The sequence below is a fragment of the Haliotis rubra genome, unplaced genomic scaffold (assembly GCF_003918875.1).
Source record: "Haliotis rubra isolate DU_JTF1 unplaced genomic scaffold, ASM391887v1 Scf659, whole genome shotgun sequence".
Lineage (NCBI taxonomy): Eukaryota > Metazoa > Mollusca > Gastropoda > Lepetellida > Haliotidae > Haliotis > Haliotis rubra.
The window spans coordinates 315217-339711 of NW_025767367.1; the positions used below are offsets into that span (position 1 = coordinate 315217).

The 24495-nt window shown below is 41.8% G+C and overlaps 1 protein-coding gene across 1 annotated transcript; it reads left to right on the top strand.

Annotated features, from left to right (window-relative positions):
* Positions 1-13811: 13811 nt before the first annotated feature.
* On the top strand, positions 13812-23575 carry LOC124257344. The gene is made up of 4 exons (XM_046691382.1): positions 13812-13946; positions 15721-16523; positions 17973-18080; positions 20943-23575. Exons 2-4 carry the CDS (start codon positions 16315-16317, stop codon positions 21628-21630), a joined length of 1005 nt encoding a protein of 334 aa, XP_046547338.1. The 5' UTR covers positions 13812-13946; positions 15721-16314; the 3' UTR covers positions 21631-23575.
* Positions 23576-24495: the final 920 nt, after the last annotated feature.

The window sequence follows — 24495 nt, forward strand, 5'->3', positions numbered from 1 at the left end:
CAAAGGCAAATTGTAGCGCACTTAGGGTTGCGCAGCAAAGAAGAGAAAATGACTAGTCTTCCATATGCGAGCGTCGTTTCGCTCGCATATGGGAAGACTGGTCATTTTCTCTTTGTTGCGCAACCCTATTTGCGCTACAATTGGCCTGTGATTAAACACAATAAAAATCAACGTTTTCAGTTATCTTTTGGGTTTTGACAGTTTAATTCCCGCTCACCATTGACGCGTACGTGAGTGAGTGGACCAGCGCCGCTTTGAACGGTATCGCCGTTATCACGGTGTGACAGCTTGATTTGGAAGTACAGTAGACACTGATGTAGGTCTTGATACACTGGTGAAACCAACTTTCACAGGACTTATGCTGACAATCCAAGACAAAGAGTTTTACGCCATCTATATGGCGGCGGTCTGTAAATAATCGAGTCTGGACCAGACAATACAGTGATCAACAGCATGAGCATCGTTCTTCAATTGGGAACTGATGACATGTGACAACCAAGTAAGCGAGCCTGACAACCCGATCCCGTTAGCCGCCTCTTACGACAAGCATTGGTTGCTGAAGACCAATTCTTACCCGGTTTCATGATGATGGCGACGACGACGATGACGATGATGATGATGATGATGATGATGATGATGTTTGGAGATTTAACGTGCGCTTTATTGTACAGAACATAGCGGTACAAAATGGGACTGTGCCATCCGTGCATTCCAAAAACCTTGGTATCCATGCATTCCAAATTCACACAAAGCGGCGTTAAACAAACAAACAAACAAACAAAATGTTCCGGGTGGCAGAGGGGTGAGGTGAACGTCATCAACAACTATCAACATCAGCATCAGGACAGCTAGGTGTACATAAATATCAAAACTGTCAAAGTTGCAGAAGCGCCGTACAATCACCCAAATTAGTCTTAAAAATCATGATTATCCATACACTTTACGATATTTTTAAAGGATGTGAACGTTGCTACTTTCATGATGTCTTTACGCGACAACAGCGAACACGTATAAATGCCAGAGATGAAGCTGCGTGGATTCAGGTAGTCGCCAACTGCCCCGGGCCGGTCACAGATTTGTTTTCTGCTACCCGAATGTTCAGGTACAAAGTGCATAATACAATATGCTCTCTCTCTCTCTCTCTCTCTCTCTCTCTCTCTCTCTCTCTCTGTCTGTCTGTCCGTCTATCACTTTCTCGCTTGCGCTCTCTGTATGTCTGTCTGACTGTCTGTCTCTTTCTCTCTCTCTCTGTCTCTCTCTCTCTCTCTCTGTGTATATCTGTCTGTCCGTCTATCTCTTTCTCGCTCGCGCTCTCTGTATGTCTGTCTGACTGTCTGTCTCTTTCTCTCTCTCTCTCTCCCTCTCTCTCTCTCTCTCTCTCTCTCTCTCTCTCTCTCTCTCTCTCTCTCGATCTGTGGCGGGTGGTGGGTGTGTATGGGTGGGTGTTGTCTGTTACCTTACAGGAATGGGTTTATAATAATCCTGCGAGTTTAGAAACGTTTAGGACGTTTAGAAACCAAATTATCAGATTGTGAAGAACTGGAGGAAAAAAGGGACAGTGATAGAGGAGAATCGCAAATCTAAAATGGAGGCTTTATTATTCGCTCAAGAGCTAAGTGGATAGACGAAGGGGAGAAGATTAGTCGTTATTTTTGCAATCTAGAAAATAGGAATTTGTGAATAAGGGCATGTCTCCAGTTGGAGCTTGAAGACGGGTCTGTTCTAGAAAGTACAAGCAATATAGTCCTTGAAGCAAAGTCTTTTTATCAAAGGTTGTACTCTACCAAGGATCATGTCTTGAAAGATTGTTACCTTTACAAACTCGTCCACGCAATAAAAATTCGCTACGACGTCATCAATGAAATGTAAAAACGTTTTAGCATGGCGTGTATGGAGTTTTGTGAAAGTAGTTCGTGGATTGACGTAATTTGCATAGTTATCAGATTTGGATACCAAGTTTATCAGATTGCTTTATTGCACCGATAACACCCCCATTAGATGATAATTAACAATACCAGCTTGAAAGATGTACAGGTTCTTCTTTGTGAACACAGGGGACATGCTGAACCTAACCCTACACATCAGAGTTATCTTGATTGGAACACCAACTTGTCAAGATGATTCTACCAACCTCTATTGAAACCTTGTGGGTGTTATATATCATACCTTGCAACCTTGGTGTTATATATCATACCTTGCAACCTTGTGGGTGTTATATATCATACCTTGCAACCTTGTGGGTGTTATATATCATACCTTGCAACCTTGTGGGTGTTATATATCATACCTTGCAACCTTGTGGGTGTTATATATCATACCTTGCAACCTTGTGGGTGTTATATATTATACCTTGCAACCTTGTGGGTGTTATATATCATACCTTGCAACCTTGTGGGTGTTATAGATCATACCTTGCAACCTTGTGGGTGTTATAGATCATACCTTGCAACCTTGTGGGCGTGATATATCATACCTTGCAACCTTGTGGGTGTTATATATCATACCTTGCAACCTTGTGGGTGTTATATATCATACCTTGCAACCTTGTGGGTGTTATATATCATACCTTGCAACCTTGTGGGTGTTATATATCATACCTTGCAACCTTGTGGGTGTTATATATCATACCTTGCAACCTTGTGGGTGTTATATATCATACCTTGCAACCTTGTGGGTGTTATATATCATACCTTGCAACCTTGTGGGTGTTTTATACCTTGCAACTGACTAGTCTCTTAGTATCACGGACAGTGAGCAGTTTGTGATACCTGTGGTATTGGTGTATTTGTAGACTTCAGTCTGCATCTTCCTTTCAATATGTTATTTAGGTAAAAACGTTCTCGGTAGTGTAGCCCTCCTTACCGGACTATAACCATTCGAGGCCTAACCACTACCTAAACGATGGCACGTGCCCCCTGGATATACCTTATCCCAGTTCTGTTATTGCATATGGAATTATTATAGGGCGCTGTATATGTAATTTCAAAATACTTTACAACTGATTTCATTATGCTTCACGACGAGAGCGGTTCGTATGACTGATGGTACATTTAGACTCATTATGTATTTAAACAACGTGATATTGGAATATTCAACAGTGCGTCATTAGGCCTGTTCCGATATGGAATAATAAAGGCATTATATATACACTCCATATGATACTTGGTTATATGTGCTATATACACTCCATATGATACTTGGTTATATGTGCTATATACACTCCATATGATACTTGGTTATATGTGCTATATACGCTCCATATGATAGTTGGTTATATGTGCTATATACACTCCATATGATACTTGGTTATATGTGCTATATACACTCCATATGATACTTGGTTATATGTGCTAAATACACTCCATGATACTTGGTTATACTACTTGCTATATGTGCTATATACACTCCATATGATACTTGGTTATATGTGCTCTATACATTCCATATGATACTTGGTTATATGTGCTATATACACTCCACATGATACTTGGTTATATGTGCTATATACACTCCATATGATACTTGGTTATATGTGCTCTATACATTCCATATGATACTTGGTTATATGTGCTATATACACTCCACATGATACTTGGTTATATGTGCTATATACACTCCATATGATACTTGGTTATATGTGCTCTATACACTCCATATGATACTTTGTTATATGTGCTCTATACACTCCATATGATACTTTGTTATATGAGATATACACTCCATATGATACTTGGTTATATGTGTTATATACGCTCCATATGATACTTGGTTATATGTGCTATATACACTCCATATGATACTTTGTTATATGTGCTATATACACTCCATATGATACTTTGTTATATGTGCTATATACACTCCACTTGATACTTGGTTATATGTGCTATATACACTCCATATGGTACTTGGTTATATGTGCTATATACACTCCATATGCAGTGTTTGCAATACTTTAAGTTGCCAGTTGGCCATCAGGGCCTGCTGCCGCCTGCAGGCTTTAAAATCTAGAGGCCCTGAATGAAATCTGCAGGCCCATTTTTAAAAAGTCAAACCAATACAAAGAAAATAGACTACATACATTGTACACGGTTTCACACTGTTTCTAGAAATCAATTACCGAAGGCTATGCCACACAGAGAAGTAGTTATTTGTTAAAGACTGGTGTTGACATACCTATGCGCAAAGCGCTGAAATACCAGGAAGTGAAACTGTAAGTTATCGTAACATGATGGATCATGGATCCCGAACGTCAATAACGAAAAAATATGGGAAAGATTCCAGTTGAAACAAATCCCTGACAGATAATTTACTGAAGGCCACTGAAGGCACTGGGCCGGCGGTTATTTGAAACGCTGCCCATATGGTACTTGGTAGTAGCTGTATTTCGGCAGTTACACATTCCCTTGTATATCTATCAATTCTGCCTGAAGGTCGCCATGGTGTAGCTGTAATACTGTTACTGTCTACAATATCGATAAGTGTCCCCAACCTCTCCCCGACTCCACCGTGCGGTGTTTGTATACCACTCCCCCTGCGTGGAAGACAGGGTCGTTTCCCACCAACAAGTAAGGGGTTGATCGTGCGTCTGTGTGAAGTGAAAGGGGAATAAAGAGCAGGGATAATCCGTTAATACATTGATCCGGTACGCTCCCCGTAGAGATCCCTATATCACCAGTCTCACGGTATAAGTCTGTCTCACAGTCCTTCAACCATATAAACTTCCCTGCCACCCAGCCCGTTCTGTATTGCAACAGACCCGGAAGGCACAGGTCTGGTTTTAGCATACCAGTGAGTCTCTGTTTCAAAAGTATAGAAATTCAAAGGCTGCGCGTTAGTCTATCACTGCCTGGACGGTATCTTCGAATTCTGAATGGAATCTTGTTATTTAGCTAACTTGGGCACATAATGGGTATATATTCCACAATAATGGAAACCTTACTCTTATTTCTAATTTCCCCGACTTCTTCATACCAAAAGACGTTAAAATATGGTACTTGTTGGTCCCTGTCTGGCGCTCGGCATTAATGGGTACTACACGGACTGGTCGGCTCGGAGTCAGTATAATGTGCCTGAGTGGGATATTCATGTTTGACTGCGACATGGTATCTCAGTGGGCTAGCATTATAAAACCAGCTTAAGTTTGGGCTAGTACAAGCAGCCGAACATACACATACACACGCATGCACGTTATCATATGAGCGAAATATTCTCAAGCACGACGTAAAACCCAATTTCACCTCACCTCACCTTATTTCTAATGTACATATCAACTCAACTCAACTCAACATATCATAGACCTGTATAGCATGTAAAATATTGACATAACTTGCTTGCACTGTAATTGAAATTTCCAGCTTGCACCAGTACTTTGTATAAGTCCAAATAAATATTGTATCCTGATATTTTTATCACTTACTAATGTTTCATTATTTGTTTTCTATTCTTTCCCATGCGTGATAGGACACTTCGTATGTGTTCTCTTGTCTTTGCCTAATAGGCAAGCGAGAAGGACTGAGAGACTTGATATACTTGTTGTTGTATCCAGAGAGACAGCATCTAAACTACCCATCAAAAGTGTGGAGTCACAAGTGTAAATGTAACCACTTTCTTCAGTCAACAGTTCTAAATTAGATTTTGCAACATATCCCATACTATTTAAAGGTACTGTTTACACATGAACTAATGTATTGTAAAACAAATTTGTAACGTTGAAACATTATTTTCATGAGTTCAATAAATCATGAAAATTGGCGAATTCTTAGGAAAACTTTACACCAAAACGCAGATGTTCACATGCACGATATTTACACATGCTTTTCAGAAAATTGATGCATGATCCCCGTGCAATTCATCTGCATAAGGTTTGCAGATGGTTCCCCTAAGTTAGTGGAGAAATTCATGTAACCATATATATATATATATATATATATCTATATATATATATATATATATATATATATATATATATATATATATATACACACACATAACATATAGTGTGTGCTTTAAGTGAGTCTAAATTTTTCATGGGTAGTATATAAATAAACTAATTCTGGCTGTCCTCATGTCTGTTTTGGGGATCCCATCGGTTGATTAAATGGCGTAATACCCGCTTCTGACACATCTCACTCACCCATACACATCCTCACTTACTCCCTCACTAACTCACCGCAAGGATCTGTCACGGTTACTGTAGGTTTTATTCACCTGTATTGTCACCTTGTGCAATACAGTAACATGTGCAATGCAGTATCATGTGCAATGCAGTAACATGTGCAATGCAGTAACATGTGCAATGCAGTAACATGTGCAATGCAGTATCATGTGCAATGCAGTATCATGTGTAATGCAGTATCATGTGCAATACAGTATCATGTGCAATGCAGTAACATGTACAATGCAGTAACATGTGCAATGCAGTAACATGTGCAATGCAGTAACATGTGCAATACAGTATCATGTGCAATGCAGTATCATGTGCAATGCAGTAACATGTACAATGCAGTAACATGTGCAATGCAGTATCATGTGTAATGCAGTATCATGTGCAATACAGTAACATGTGCAATGCAGTATCATGTGCAATACAGTATCATGTGCAATACAGTAACATGTGCAATACAGTAACATGTGCAATGCAGTATCATGTACAATGCAGTAACATGTGCAATACAGTAACATGTGCAATGCAGTATCATGTGCAATGCAGTATCATGTGCAATGCAGTATCATGTGCAATGCAGTATCATGTGTAATGCAGTATCATGTGTAATGCAGTATCATGTGTAATGCAGTATCATGTGTAATGCAGTATCATGTGTAATACAGTATCATGTGCAATGCAGTATCATGTGCAATACAGTATCATGTGCAATACAGTAACATGTGCAATGCAGTATCATGTGCAATACAGTATCATGTGCAATACAGTAACATGTGCAATGCAGTAACATGTGCAATACAGTATCATGTGCAATACAGTATCATGTGCAATACAGTATCATGTGCAATACAGTATCATGTACAATACAGTATCATGTGCAATACAGTATCATGTGCAATACAGTATCATGTGCAATACAGTATCATGTGCAATACAGTATCATGTGCAATACAGTATCATGTGCAATACAGTATCATGTGCAATACAGTATCACATGTGCAATACAGTATCATGTGCAATACAGTATCATGTGCAATACAGTATCATGTGCAATACAGTAACATGTGCAATACAGTATCATGTGCAATACAGTAACATCATGTGCAATACAGTATCATGTGCAATACAGTATCATGTGCAATACAGTATCATGTGCAATACAGTAACATGTGCAATACAGTATCATGTGCAATACAGTATCATGTGCAATACAGTATCATGTGCAATACAGTATCATGTGCAATACAGTATCATGTGCAATACAGTATCATGTGCAATACAGTATCATGTGCAATACAGTATCATGTGCAATACAGTATCATGTGCAATACAGTATCATGTGCAATACAGTATCATGTGCAATGCAGTATCATGTGCAATGCAGTATCATGTGCAATACAGTATCATGTGCAATACAGTATCATGTGCAATACAGTATCATGTGCAATGCAGTATCATGTGCAATGCAGTATCATGTGCAATACAGTATCATGCAGTATCATGCAATACAGTATCATGTGCAATGCAGTATCATGTGCAATACAGTATCATGTGCAATACAGTATCATGTGCAATACAGTATCATGTGCAATGCAGTATCATGTGCAATGCAGTATCATGTGCAATGCAGTATCATGTGCAATACAGTATCATGTGCAATACAGTATCATGTGCAATGCAGTATCATGTGCAATGCAGTATCATGTGCAATGCAGTATCATGTAATGTGCAATGCAGTATCATGTGTAAATGCAGTATCATGTGCAATACAGTATCATGTGCAATGCAGTATCATGTGCAATGCAGTATCATGTGCAATGCAGTATCATGTGCAATGCAGTATCATGTGCAATGCAGTATCATGTGCAATGCAGTATCATGTATCATGTGCAATGCAGTATCATGTGCAATGCAGTATCATGTGCAATGCAGTATCATGTGTAATGCAGTATCATGTGCAATGCAGTATCATGTGCAATGCAGTATCATGTGCAATGCAGTATCATGTGCAATACAGTATCATGTGTAATGCAGTATCATGTGCAATGCAGTATCATGTGTAATGCAGTATCATGTGCAATGCAGTATCATGTGCAATGCAGTATCATGTGCAATATCAGTATCATGTGCAATGCAGTATCATGTGCAATACAGTATCATGTGCAATGCAGTATCATGTGCAATGCAGTATCATGTGCAATGCAGTATCATGTGCAATGCAGTATCATGTAATACAGTATCATGTGCAATGCAGTATCATGTGCAATATGCAGTATCATGTGCAATACAGTATCATGTAAATGCAGTATCATGTGCAATGCAGTATCATGTGTAATACAGTATCATGTGCAATGCAGTATCATGTGCAATACAGTATCATGTGCAATGCAGTATCATGTGCAATGCAGTATCATGTGCAATACAGTATCATGTGTAATGCAGTATCATGTGCAATGTGCAATGCAGTATCATGTGCAATACAGTATCATGTGTAAATACATGTGCATCATGTGCAATGCAGTATCATGTACAATAATGCAGTATCATGTGCAATGCAGTATCATGTGCAATACAGTATCATGTGCAATGCAGTATCATGTGCAATGCAGTATCATGTGCAATGCAATATCATGTGCAATACAGTATCATGTGCAATGCAGTATCATGTGCAATGCAGTATCATGTGCAATACAGTATCATGTGCAATACAGTATCATGTGCAATGCAGTATCATGTGCAATACAGTATCATGTGCAATGCAGTATCATGTGCAATGCAGTATCATGTAATGCAGTAACATGTACAGTAACATGTGCAATGCAGTATCATGTGCAATACAGTATCATGTGCAATACAGTATCATGTGCAATGCAGTATCATGTGCAATACAGTATCATGTGCAATACAGTATCATGTGCAATGCAGTATCATGTGCAATACAGTATCATGTGCAATGCAGTATCATGTGCAATACAGTATCATGTACAATACAGTAACATGTGCAATGCAGTATCATGTGCAATACAGTAACATGTGCAATACAGTAACATGTGCAATACAGTATCATGTGCAATACAGTATCATGTGCAATGCAGTAACATGTGCAATACAGTATCATGTGCAATACAGTATCATATCAAGCCTTCACCATTTGCATACCTACACTACAATAATATAACCGGACAAGCGTGAAGACAATGTGTGAGTTATGGGACTATTACGGTGTAGGAACTCCTCATAGAAAACATCGATAGGGGAATGGGGAGGTGCTTCCGGTCATGAGACGCCGTTAGCTGGCGTGTTGGTGTCGGGACCGTCAACATGCACGAGATATTCCCCGCCGGATCGATATACATACATGAGCATAAATCAAGCACCACCCACATTTGTATATGATAAGTACGAAAACACCACGCGTTCATGCATAGTTTATGCTTTGAACATCATATTTCGCGTTTTTAAAAGGTAACTGTAGCATATTTTATTGTGAGTAAAACGGATTTGCATGCATGAGAGGAATACACAAAAAATGTATATCAGCAATGGCGGAAAGTATGGTCACCATGACCGGCCACCAACCTGATTGTCACAGTTATTAAATCATGATTGTTGAGATTCTATGAAGCACCATTCACGACCACATAAGTTCCTGGTGTAGCTACTCATGACAAGGATAATACCTGCTCGTCCCCTCCTCAAAATTGCAATCAAGTACCGAATTCTCATCATCGGAATCTTCGGCCGTTTCTTATGGAGAATCTGCGTCAATTCTTGTACATTTCAAACAGGGTGATCTCTAGCTCGAACTTGGCGTCAAAGATGTTCGACGACGTTCATAACGGAGTTCCTGGCACGCCGTGGTAATGTTTTGATGACGTTGTTCTGCAGGTTGGCAGTGACGGCTCGGGAACGATGAGGTCTACCATTGTCATGGATCATGTGCTGGTGTGCCTCGTTACGACGTTTCCACACGGGACAACGGCCTTTGGTAACATGTGGAAGGCTTTCTGACTTTCATCAGACCGATGAAGCCAACGCCATGTTCTGAAGTTGCGGGCCGGGTTGTCGTCTTGAAGACCGACGTTCCTGCCTGTGCATGTCTATGAGGGAGGTATGTCTGATTGCACGACGTTCCCCCAGACCAACATTAACAGCCCGCCGCCTCCTTCTGGTGGTACCAGACTTCTACTCTCCATTGCCAGACGGATTGGGACTCAGCCATCACGGTCATTAGTCTTCCTCGATCTTCAAGGTCTTTGGCGATCCTTTACTTTACTGGTGGTCATGTGCATTCTCATTAGAGCTGTGTATTGGCAAATTCATTGTATTGCAATATATTGCGATTCAGATACCCGCAGTGGGCGAATTAGTTTCCAAATATTGCTAGCCAGGCGGGCTAGCTATGCCTGAAAGTTACTAGCCCACAAAATAATTCACTAGCCCAAAATTTGAATGTAGAAACTAAGCATCATTAAGCTGCAAATATGACGAACATTTTTATCAGGCCATAATCTTGCATGATTTAAAAGTATATTATAACTTAACAAGTCCGAATGAGTGATATTATTTACAAAATGACCCATGAAAATTCACTAGCCAGTCTGTCCAGTGACTGTGGAGAATTACTGGTCCGACTGGATTTTTACTAGCCTAGGGCTAGCGGGCCAGTGGCTATTTTCGCACACTAGATACCCGTATTGCGATATGTTGGGAATTTGTTTGACAGTGAGTCACACTAATTGTACATGTCGATCCAATCTTCTACATTATAAGTACCTAACAATATATGTTATGGTTCTGATAACAGCAATCTCAAACTTTGGTTTGCAGATTCTATTTTCATATTTTATATAAATTTATAGTTTTACAGTATGAATAACGAAGTAATTCATCTGTTGTGAATGAAAGCCTGTGTAGATTTTAATTTACACCATAAAGATACTCAGAAAAATTCATACATATTCTTTACCCAATATACCGGTTCTCAGGAACTACATTGGAATACGTATCGTTAGAAAAGCGTAATGAGGTATACCGGTAATACCGTGAAGTCCTAATCCTCATATACCCGTGAAGGTCCGGGTTAGAATATTGATCTTCAGTAACCCATGCTTGTCGTTAGAGGTGACTAACGGGATCGGGTGGTCAGGCTCGCTGACTTGGTTGACACATGTCATCGGTTCCCAATTGCGCAGATCGATGCTCATGCTGTTGATCACTGGATTGTCTGGTCCAGACTCGATTACTTACAGACCGCCGCCATATACATGAAATATTGCAGGGTGAGGCGTAAAACTGATCTTACTCACTCACTCACTCACTCACTCACTCAATCCTAATCCTCATAAGTCGACAAATAACCGTTTGGTCAATGTTAGCACCGATGTTGCGACAGGATGTCCCGGCGTCGTGCATTTTGTATTACTGTCGTCTACTAAATCAGTTCTGAAAAGTGTAGCACAATACTGCAATTTTGATGTTTAATTAATGCTGATGTGTATATTTTCACCTGGTTGATAACATGTAGGACACACAACGATCCAGTCTACTTGCTATCCATTTAGATAACCTGCACCTGTAATTGTATCGTACACCTACATGTGTACATGTAACTAAAAATATAACTGTACATGGTCGGTACTCAGTACACCACATACATACACCTGTACACGTCGTACCCGTACGTGCACCCCTTTACACACAGAGTTATCAAAATCTTAGTAAAGGTATTCAGTTTAGTGTGAGTATGTGAGCGAGTGAGTGAGCTTGGTTTTACACCGCTTTTAGCAATATTCCAGCAATATCACGGCGGTGGACACCAGAAATGGGCTTCACACATTGTACCCATGTGGAGAATCGAACCGGACCTTCGGCGTGACGAGCAAACACTTTAACCACTAGCCTACCCCACCGCCCCCATGCAGTTTAGAAGCTACATTGGTCATTGCATGTCGCCGACTGCCGTATTTGACAAAGGCTGAGGTATTAGTGATGTAAATCCATAATAAGTTATGTTGTCTTTACAAACTATTTATTCCACGGCACTTGACGATCATACTTCGATTAAGCGACTGAAAATTGGTCTGTTTAATGTGATATACATGACACAGAACTACTCTGTCATCCAGGCATCAGTGTGTCAGATCAACCGGTCTATAGTGTTGATTTTATACAAGTACAACTTTTGTCAAACTGACATTAAGTGCAAGGTGAACTTCCCGGTATTATACAAGTGCACTGTTCGTGTACTCGCAGGTCAAGTGACTCGCAGGGTCCTAGCTGGATTATCAGTCGTGCACACGTTACTCGTGGGTAATTCCACTGAACGGCACAGACCTTGACATGAAATCGAAGACGAAATTTGACTGTCATCTGATCTGATACGAATCTAAAAACTTTTGCTTGTATAAAATGTAACTGACTAAAGACTTACAGTTGGATACAACATATCATAAAACATCCGGATACGGGGTGAACTGTCCCCCAGAGTTCCAGATCGAACAAGATAACATTAAGTGAATGATGTTTAACGCCGTTCAAGAAAACTCAAACCTCATTGCTGTCTGAAATATCCGAGTCTAGCTCCGACCCAAAAGTGATGGATAGCAAGTTTAACCATCACAGGCAGCACAGTCATTGTCTCAGGATTGTGGCTGACTCGAGCGTCAGGCTTGAGGGAGGGTTGGGTGGGTGTTGAGGGGGATTGAGTACAGAATCACCACGTTAAGTTATCTGTATACTAGTGAGCTTGATGGTGTTTGTAACCCATCAAAATTATACAACACGTCACAGGAAAATGGTGAATCATTTTAGGGCCATGGTTTTTTTTAATTTTCATCTTGAGATGTCAACATGATTTTATTTGATCTAATCTTATGTAATATATTTGCCGGAAGGTTTTTACGATCGGTAGAAATCCAATCTCTCTCGCTCCAGCGTGCAATGAGGACATTTCATAATCGATATCTGGTTATTATTCATTTCTAGATTCATTTATTCAGGATTTCCCAAATGTATGTTGTCAAAGCGTTACGTTTTATTTTGTATAAAATAATATTTGACAGGATATTGATAAATGACGACAATGTAACACATCATAAGTTGAATGTTATCTGGAGAAAGTAATTGAAATATTTAATGTTAGAAAATGCACTTACAACCTTGTGTGAATCGTAATATATCACAGTCAGTTTCAGATTATTTTCATTTTCAAAATTGGCAGATTGAAAGTCAACAATTAAACTGAATAATGACAGTATTCCATTTATATTTCGGCCTGTTTGAGTGAGTGAGGGGAGCGAGACGTGATGCACTTCTACAGATTTGGTGACACCCACGGTTCAGTCAGCTTATAACACGCACAGATCTTACGTAACACGAAGCAAAACATTTTTAAAGGCGATCATCCCTGTATGTGTTTTTATACCGATACGGTGTTTAGACACTTGAAACAAAATGTGTAAACGGTTTTAATAACCAATAATTTCGTTACGTGAAGTTGACTTGAAACAGTCAGTTCTGACGCAAGTACCGGACATAGATACATGGCCGCTGTTTTAATCAAGTCGGACTATCATCAGCCAATAGTCGTGTATAATTAAACAACAAGCCGGTCGCCAGGCGATAACAGTCGACCATCAGAAGGCACAGCAGTCAGTGCAGGTCGTGGAGGCAGGTGTTTGTTTATCCCGATGGAGATGTTACACAATGTGGACGGTACTAGCAACATGGAAACGGATTCTTAGCTGGTGAATAACTGGCTTATCACACCTACAGATGCCAGGTAAGTGTATTAAGATTGTAAAGTCGTACTTTATTTGATGAGTTAACTGTCGTATCAATATTGATTTCGGTTATCGAGTTGAATAATTATAAACATAAGAAGACTCAGAAGGGCGCACATTTATTTCTCTTATTTGTTGTAAGAACTGTATTGTTTGAAATGAACAGTTCTGAGGAGAGAGAGGGATGAAGAAAGGGGGAGGGAATGGGTATAGGAGGGGGGGAGAGCGGGGAAGAAAGGAAGATGAAAGTGAGTAGTGTGGGTGCGGTTGTTGGTTTGCGGGGTGGGGGTCAGAAGAAGGGGTGTGTGTATGTGGATGAGTGGAGATAACATAGAAACCATCAAGCATAGCATCAATGCCAAACCCCGAGGTAGAACCTTTATTCCTGTATAATTTAAAGTTAAAAAACGGGTAGCACTATTACATGTTTTACTCAAGATGTACTTGATACTCATCGCTGCACCCATTTTGCACGCAAACCTATACAGATATCTATATATACCATAGCCAGTAGTATCGACAAATAAATGCTGTCATCGTCTTCGTACATGCTCCACGGACCACGGACAAATCTGTGATTACGTCGACGATATTTCTCGTCAGTACAAACTGTCAGTGTAACTACTATCTGTCATTTCCGCCCTAAGTGTAAACGAGTTTCCCCCTCGCAACTAGAATATTTATATACAGGGACAAGGCTCGAGATGTCAGCAGTCACAGTGAATTCATTTTCGTTTCAATTAAAGTCCCCGTTTCCTCTGCTAATTTGACCAAGTGTCAATTGATAACCACACTCAGGTAATATACCAGTGTCACTTAGTACATAATATCTAAGCGATGATATGCTGGCATAAGGCCATGGGATATAGACACATGTTTATTGCAATACGAGTTCTATGTGTGTGTTTTGTTTCACCCACAGTGATCAGACTCGGGCTTGATTAACCTCTGTGTTCTGGAGACTTGATACAAGTCACTAGGCTTTACTGTTAAGTCAGCATCGACCCGTTGCTGCGCCACGCCACAAGCGAAAACCACAGCCCCCGGCCTTATAGTCACCATGGAGGGGATAAGTCCCGGCCATAATATCGACAATATTACCTTTCTTAAAAGTAAATTTGGAAAATTGTCCTGAAAAATATTTACAAAATTCATATGTAGATCACATTGTTGTTGTATTTCGCATCTCCAGGCTTATACCCTGTAGGGGTCGCGAGCCTATATATATTCATATCGCGTGTGTATTATGTAGACTATAATCTGCCTTACTGAATCACAGAGGGAATTAATCATGTGTAGCGGATCGCTAGGATTATTACATAGAAGTACGGGCTCCTATTCCCAGACTGTTTGTTACAGTTACTCTGGGTGGAGATGGGATCAGATTAGCTTGACGACGGTTAATGGAGCATGGCTTGATGGAAGACGGTAGGTGGCAGCACGGTTCTCCTATATCTCCCAGGTAGTGGATACAATGTGGAATACACCTGGATACATATGAGATAGTACCACCCCTTGTTTCGGTGTGAGCACGGGGCTCTAGGACACGACTGATAGGTGTGTTGAGTTTGTGCACATCAATTTTGTTACTGTACCTCTATACAGTGACTTGCTGCTGTAGGTATCGGGGTTACCGGGTGTCCAGCTGTAGGTTGCAATGACTTCTCGCAGGTAACATTCGTGTTAGACTTAATACCTGCCAGCAGTACATAGTAAATACGTGTTACGTGGTGGGTATCTGTGTTAAACTCAAGTACTGATTTTTCTCTTAAGGTGTCTGTGGAGTGAAGCAGGTATGGAAGGACGCTGTCACACTGGGTGATCATGAGTGTATCCCCAGATTACAGTATGGAATATGACTGTAGAATATAACACCAGGTGAATCTTAGAACTGACAGAACAGTTTGCAATTAATCTGACGAAACAGGAGCTACGAAGAAGCTGTGTTAATCAAAGGAACGGTTGATCTCTCAATGCAGCTATTAACAGAGATCTCATTATTCTACATAATTAATTTTGGGATTATGAAGAGTTCGGTCGTCGAAACGAGTAATCCCAAGGAGAGCTATTAAGATACAGGCAGTGTCCGCGGTGATTGCTGTAGTGACGGTGCCTCATAGCTTGAGATAATTCACAGAAACAGTCTGGTTAGGTTTGACGTGTGGAGTGATCACTTGACAGTATTGTCTACACACCAAGACACTTTACGTGTGGGTACTGGAAATGTACCTATGTTAGGATAGAGTATAAGGCAAACAACTGAGCTCTCCATGAACGGTCTAAGATCGACTGTTCACACAGCACAGATACAGTAAGCAACTGGGATTATTGGTTATTAGCGACTGTGTGAAGATCTCGTAGTGGACGATGTCGCTGCTTCTGTTAAAGACGAAGAACCTGTCATGGCAGGACCACACGTTGAACGTGGAGGTGATGCTATCTCCCAACCACTCGCAGCTGCTGTTCAACAAGCACAAGACGCTGGGGACCCAGTACGTGAAGGAGGTTGACCTGTATCAGAAGCAGATCAGCACGCTCGTCAAGGACATCACAGTGGAGAAGAGGCTGATGGAGAGGTAGGTTGGCTTCACTGGCGAACTGTGATGGTGCACTACCCATGTAGTTATCACACACACCCAACGCCCGTGTTATATAGCATTTCCCCGTACTCTTTCAAGTTCCTCTCCTCTGTGTAATATAGCATCATCTTCTCCTTTGTGTTATATAACATGTTCCTCTCCCCTCTGTAATATATCACTTTCCTCTCCTTTGTGTAATATAACATCATCACCTCGTCTGTATTATATAACATTATCTTCTCCCCTGGGTTATATAACATGTTCCTCTGCCCTCTGTAATATATCACTTTCCTCTCCTCTGTGGAATATAGCATCATCACCTCGTCTGTATTATATAACATTATCTTCTCCCCTGGGTAATATAACATGTTCCTCTCGCATGTGTTTTGTGAAATTTTCCTCTCCTTGTGTAATACAGTATTTTCCTCTGTCCTGAGAAATAGGACATTTTAATCTCCTTGTGTAATACAGTATTTTGCTCTGTCCTGTGAAACAGGGCCTTTTCCTCTCCTTCTGTAACAAAGTATTTTCCTCTGTCCTGAGAAATAGGACATTTTAATCTCCTTGTGTAATACAGTCTTTTGCTCTGTCCTGTGAAACAGGGCCTTTTAATCCCTTGTGTAAGCAGGGCCTTTTCCTCTCCTTCTCTGTACAGTCTTTTGCTCCTCTGTCAGTGTGAAACAGGGCCTTTCTGTCCTGTCCTGAAACAGGGCCTCTCCTCCTCAGGGCCTTTTCCTCTCCTTCTGTAACAAAGTATTTTCCTCTGTCCTGAGAAATAGGACATTTTAATCTCCTTGTGTAATACAGTCTTTTGCTCTGTCCTGTGAAACAGGGCCTTTTCCTCTCCTTCTGTAACAAAGTATTTTCCTCTGTCCTGAGAAATAGGACATTTTAATCTCCTTGTGTAATACAGTATTTTGCTCTGTCCTGTGAAACAGGGCCTTTTCCTCTCCTTCTGTAACAAAGTGTATTCCTTCCTGTGAAATGTAGCATTTTACACTGCTCGTGTTACACAGCGTGTTCCCCGCACTTCGTGACCGAAAGGCAATATACTGTAGACTCCACCATGTACAAACGTTGTCAAAACACTGCAAACTTAAAGTCCCAAAATCACAACTATAAACCACATGTAAGGCTTCCTTTGTAATATAGCATTTCCTTTCTCGCCGTCTCTCTCCCCCCGCGACGTAATACAACGCCTCCATCCTCCCAATACTATATAACCATTCCTCTTCCCTCTGTATATCTCACCCTCCTCCCCAAAGGTCTAGCATTTCCTTTACCTACTTCCTTGGGTAAATCATGGGTAAACTGCCTTCTTTTTCAAGAGTTATTCTTCCCTCATGTAAAATAGCAATGAGACTCCCACAGATATAACGTCAAACCCTCTGTGTCAAAGTAATATAGACATCGCCCCTCCCTAACGGTTCATGCCCCTGTGTCCAGGTACCGTCATCGGCTGGTGTCCAGGCAGAAGGAGCTGATCGTCCAGAGGTCCTACTCCGCCCAGGAGATGAGGAGGATGCAGCAGCTGGACATGAAGGACAGGAGCAGGTAGGGTGGATCTGGAGGAGTCGGGATGTTGGGGGACTATGCTGGGTGGATGTTTAAAAGGAGGATGGGAGCACCTTTAGAATACAGCACCACAACTTCTCGTGAGGACGATCTCTGCCGTAGGTCACGTGTCATTAAGACAAGCAACCAGTTTGTGAGAACCCGTCGGACGCGAACCCGCGACCTTCGGATTGTTAGCTCGACAGCTAACCGACTGAGCTACGTCCACACTGTTGCGAAATGTGCAAATTTATCGAGTCATTCCTGTGACGTCACGGAAATGAACGGAAAGAGTCGAATAGGTCACGGACAATTACGAATGCTACGGGTAGACTTGGTGTCTCGTGATTTTATTCTCCGGACAATTGCCGAATGGATCCGATGCCATTTGGCACACTCGTCCCATTCCGTAATCTACAAATTAACGTGTGGCGTGGAATGAGCCGATATGCCTCAAACTGAAAAGGGTTGTTGACGTCATATGTAGATTTCATGAATGACGCGCTTTTATATAAATCGGTGATTTTGTGACAGAAAAGTGATGTAGGGAACACTGTAAGGATAATGTGGATCGCACTAAAGAACGAGGGAGACATGAGCATGTGTAGTGACGGCACTCGGGTGAGTTAGCCTTCGAATCATTACTTTACAAAATTCATGTTGCGTGTTAAAGAGGCTTGAGTGCAAATTCCAGACCAATTTCCATTAGCCCAAAATTTCTACATTAAACCATTTCATAATGTACTTTCGACGTTTTGGGTTTTCCGTTTTTGTGTGAAAAAAAAGTATTAAAATGCAAAAAGGAAAAACAACAAATGGTACTCACGTATTACACCAGACATGTACCTGCTATATTGGATTAGGTCCCCAACCCTAACCCTAAACCCTAAACCCTCAGCCCTAACACTAACCCTAACCCCTTGAAATAATCCTAATAAATAGAATGCATTGACCGAACCACCGGACATGTACCTACTATATTGCATTAGGTCCCCAACCCCAACCCTAAACCCTAACCCTAAACCCTAAACCCAAAACCCTAACCCTAGTCCTAGTCCTAGTCCTAGTCCTAGTCCTAGCCCTAGCCCTAGCCCTAACCCCAATCCCTTGAATTAATCCTAATAAATAGAATGCATTGACCGAACCGGCACAAACACGACTGACGTGTCTAGTGTAATGCATTATTACCGCTTCGAAAAATAAAATACTAATAAAACACTTTTCTATGTAATGGTGCAAATTACTGAATGACAAAAATATATATGTAAATTAAAAAAATTACAAAATACAAAATACACAAAACATAACACCTCAGCAGCCCGTAATACAAATAAATATGAGCGTATTAGTGAAAAAAGAAAAATATTTCAAACTGGTGCTTGCAAAATATTGCGCATCCGCCGGTATACAACTACTGGAAACTCTCAACATCGTTGGGCTTATGCAATGACATAGCTCGTAGAGATGAAACACCAGTGAGCGGAGCTTATACACACTCGCTTATACGCAACGGTGTTGCCATGCAGGCGTCATAGGGCATTGTTTCGAGAACGTGCGTTCGAACAAAATCACATAACATTACGTAAAAGGGTATTATGACGTATTTTTAAAGTTTGTGGTGCTGTATTCTAAAGGTAGGCCGAAAGGTGGATGAGATGGGTCTTCGGGATGGTTGATAGGGTGGGCCTTGAAAGTATTTAAATGGGGGATTCGGGAATTTTGCAATTTTTATAACTGTATAGAACTCTATACGAGGGATTTGGTGGATCTGTACATATAATTCGACTAGGTAGGTCTGTACAAAGAGTGAATAATGAGGATCTATAGAATGGTGGACGGTGTTTATATTTAGAGAGTCGGGTTGAATGGATATGTAGACGGTAGATCAATGTGTAGAAGGGTTGAAGTGCGGGTCTGTTGAATGAGCAGACTGTGTAGGTCCGTAGAAAAGTAGAACTGGGAAAGGACAGAATGTGGACATACGAGGAAGGATAAGATTGGCTGAATTGTAGAAGTACTGGACTGTAAAGACCTGTAGCTGAGGATAAGGACGGATTTGGTGTTGTGAAACGGGACGGACAGTGGTTGTATAGGATACGTATAAGCGTTCAGGACGACTTAATGGTTGTGGGGAATGTGAACTCAAACGGTTACTTTACCCCAAATCCAAATTAGTACGGTGTATCATGTTTGGCGTATGTGTGCGTGGATTTATGCAGGACATGGGCCTTAGGCCGGACCAGAGGCCGTCGTTGCTTAAATATTTCCAAATCAATTAATACCACGAATTCATGTCAGAAAACGACCATCCTATATATCTTTACACAAGGCCAGATGCTCCGTACAGTACCACTCGCCATGTGTCTCTTTTGCCTGATATCCACTTTGATTTGGGTGATATTATTCTATTGATTCAAATGCTCGACACCTCTCGATTCTGTAATACTACTGAACACCGATATCGACTAGCCATTTTGACACCAAGTGGGAACAAATCGGACATCGCACCTGCACCAAATGGAGGCGAGCCAGAAAGCAGCTCTGTGATTGGTCACTTTGTCTTAGTCAGAGCTTAGTCTGAGCTTCAGATTTCAGAATTCCAATGTCCTATATTTCAATGACCAATATACAAGTGGCCATATATATCCATATATCCTAGGGCGGTGGGGTAGCCTCATGGTAGCTCGTAACGCTGAATACACGGGTTCGATTCCCCACATGGGTAAAATGCGTGGAGATCATTTCTAGTGTCACCTGCCGTGATAATGCTGGGATATTGCTAAAAGCGGCGTAAAACCGTTCTCACTCACTCCATAAATCATATATACCAGTGTCCTCATGTTCCCTGTCTGCTCTCCACAGGTCAGCCCCAGTCGGTTCATCCCGAGACTCGAGTCCGCAACGACCACCAGGGAGGAAATCCAGAGGTGTCTTCCTGACTGAGATAGAGGAAGACAAGATGGCCAAGCTGCCAGCTCTTCCCTCCAAGAGGGGAAAGCTACAAACGATTGTTGTTTTACCCAAAACACTCGAAAAACCTAAACCCAAACCAAAGCCCCCCACCCTGGGCCCCAAGAGGTATGTGACGTTCGGGGAGCGTCCGCCTTCTGACTCTGAATCTGAAGAGTCAGAGGATGAGGCAGAGCCCGAGACAGCCTACCCCTTGGAGGAGAAGATCAAGAACTTCCTGGACGAGGTGAAATCATTTAACGAGAAACCTGTTCCCAAAAGACGATTGCAAGGATCAGCCGAGCTGTTTCGCTATCTAAAGGAGAACGAGAGCACACCTACCAGCCCAGTGGGCAAGAGATACAACGCGCTGACTCTCGACAGACAGAAACTTGAAGCTGCCTTTGACTCCTTCTGTAAGAGCCAGGCCAGGGAGGACTTGGTGAAAATGATGCGTTTGGCAGCTAAGATGAAAGCGAACGTGTCCCAAGCAAGAAACACGTCCATGGTTCCATCGATGTCGGCTATGAAGTCTTCCCGTGCCTTCCTCTCACTGAACGCCAACAGAGTCTCTCCATCAAACTCAAAAAGTCCTACGTAGAACCAGAATGATCATTACCTTAAGCCAATGATCTATAGAATTTTTCGATTCAGAGACTGTTAAATTGCGAGCTTGTGCCTAAACATTATTTGTCTGCATTACCAAGGAGGGCCACTGAAGGTATGAAGGCTGGCTATTGTTGCAGAAACAAGTGCCACAGTGTCTGGGGTTTACAGGTATATTCTACAGTGAATGAGCCACCAGCCTGTCTGTATGTCATCGACATGTCCCAGTGACCTTGACACCTTGTACAGACGCTGGAGTGTATGGTCTGAGTGCATTTAGTTTTCGGTCAGAAATATTCTCTTTCGTATTTACAACAACTCTCCTCTGGCGGAAAACACACGCTCGAAACAAATGTTTCTCGTGAGTAAGGGTACATGGCGTTTACTTTTATTTTAGCAGAGCTGGCTCGCTTGACTTTAATCTGCAGTTGTACCCTCACCTTGGTTCACACTGCTGTAGACGCTTAGACTCGCCTGTATTGATTCAGGCATGAGCGACGGCAGTTGCTGATGTGCTTAACGGTGTAGTACATTGAAACTGAATGCAAGGAACTGGTGTACTGTTGAAAGATACCTCTGCTCGCAAGATCCGTGTTTTCCATTTCGTACTTTTATATCGGCTGACAATAATGCTTCCAGAGTGACTTGCAAGTGTAATGACAGTGAAGTCACATACCATGTGGCTCCAGCATGACGTGACCGAGAAGTCACATACCCTGTGGCTCCAGACTGACGTGACATTGACGTCACATATCCTGTGGCTCCAGATTCACATGACTGTGGCTCCAGACTGACGTGACAGAATTAAGTGACAAACCCTGTGGCTACAGACTCACCTGACTGTGGCTCCAGACTGACGTGACAGAATTACGTGACAAACCCTGTGGCTACAGACTCACCTGAATGTGGCTCCAGACTGACGTGACAGAGAAGTCACATACTCTGTGGCTCCAAACTTTATATCGGCTGACAATAATGCTTCCAGAGTGACTTGCAAGTGTAATGACAGTGAAGTCACATACCCTGTGGCTCCAGCATGACGTGACCGAGAAGTCACATACCCTGTGGCTCCAGACTGACGTGACATTGACGTCACATATCCTGTGGCTCCAGATTCACATGACTGTGGCTCCAGACTGACGTGACAGAATTAAGTGACAAACCCTGTGGCTACAGACTCACCTGACTGTGGCTCCAGACTGACGTGACCGAGAAGTCACATACCCTGTGGCTCCAGACTGACCTGACATTGAAGTCACATACCCTGTGGCTCCAGACTGACGTGACAGTGAAGTCACATACCCTGTGGCTCCAGACTGACCTGACATTGAAGTCACATACCCTGTGGCTCCAGTTTCACCTGACTGTGGCTCCAGACTCACGTGACAGAGAAGTCACATACACTGTGGCTCCAGACTGACGTGTCAGTGAAGTAACATACCATGTGGCTCCAGACTGACGTGACATTGAAGTCATGTACCCTGTGGCTCCAGACTGACGTGACAGTGAAGTCACATACCCTGTGGCTCCAGACTGACGTGACAGTGAAGTCACATACCCTGTGGCTCCAGACTGACGTGACATTGAAGTCACATACCATGTGGCTCCAGACTGACGTGACAGTGAAGTCCCATACCCTGTGGCTCCAGACTCACGTTACATTGAAGTCCCATACAGTGAGGCTCCAGACTGACGTGACATTGAAGTCCCATACCCTGTGGCTCCAGACTGACGCGACAGCGAAGTCATATACCTTGTAGTTCGGTATACTGACACTTGTGTTCTGCTGGGTCGGCCAAGATGACCCTTCAGGTGTCACTCGCCAACAGGATCTCTGCTTTTCGTATTTGCTTTTGCAATAAGAGAGAATTAACAAACCACGAATGTGATGTTGTAAATATGCAATGCATTTATTGATTAAACTTTCATTGTTTGAATTACAAGTCCGCCTGAGAGTCTTCAGTCGATGTCCTATGTTATGTTTACTTTTTATGAATGAGGGAAAACATTCGATGTCATAATTCCTACATTAAGAAGGAACTGGCAGGTTTACCGACCTGCTAACACCAGAGATGTAGAGGATGGAGTCTACACTGGTGGGACATCTGAATGACAAAAGGTTTGTTGGAGGACACATAGAGGCGGGAGGTAACTCCGTCCTTACAGCGAGGGGTAGCCTAGTGGTTAAAGCGTTCGCTCGTCACGCCGAAGACCTGGGTTCGATTCCCCACATGGGTAATCCCATTTCTGGTGTCAACCGCCGTGATGTTGCTGGAATAGTGCTAACGGCGGTGTAAAACCCAACTCACTCGCTCACTCCCTCCTAACCGCGCTCTGGAAATGTTGTTTTTTCTGAAATGCCAAGCAAGGCATACACTTGAAAATTGGAATTGACCCAAAAAATATATACGTCAATAAAACGCCAGCAGGGTGAAAACATCAACCAGCAGAAAATATAGGTCCAAAACACAACTATGCCTCCCGTATCAAATATACTGGACAAAATAAGTTAGGGATATTGGTATTTTTATGATTGATATTTTATCAGTGTGTCAATGAATAAATAGATCATAATTCATAATTTCAAAATTTACGTATATCCCTAACTATTTTTGTCCAGTATATATCACCATCGAATAGCCATTTCTTGTTGGTTTCATCTCGCCACCAACAAACGACTGTATACGTTCTTATCTCGGCAGTATACTTATCAACTTTATGGATTCAGATGAGATGAGGTGAACGTCACAATCAGAAAATGTGAAAATACAATAAAGTTAATGTTTGTTTACAAACGCGAACAATACAACTACAAAAAAGCTGACAAAACCTCTGAAATCATATTCCAACAAATGCATAG

Excerpts from the sequence above, each read along its gene's own strand:
- LOC124257344 (XM_046691382.1), top strand. The coding sequence starts at position 16,315 with ATGTCGCTGCTTCTGTTAAAGACGAAGAACCTGTCATGGCAGGACCAC. Across the intron at positions 16,524-17,972 it reads GAGAAGAGGCTGATGGAGAG|GTACCGTCATCGGCTGGTGT; the intron begins GTAGGTTGGCTT and ends CCCTGTGTCCAG. Across the intron at positions 18,081-20,942 it reads GACATGAAGGACAGGAGCAG|GTCAGCCCCAGTCGGTTCAT; the intron begins GTAGGGTGGATC and ends TGCTCTCCACAG.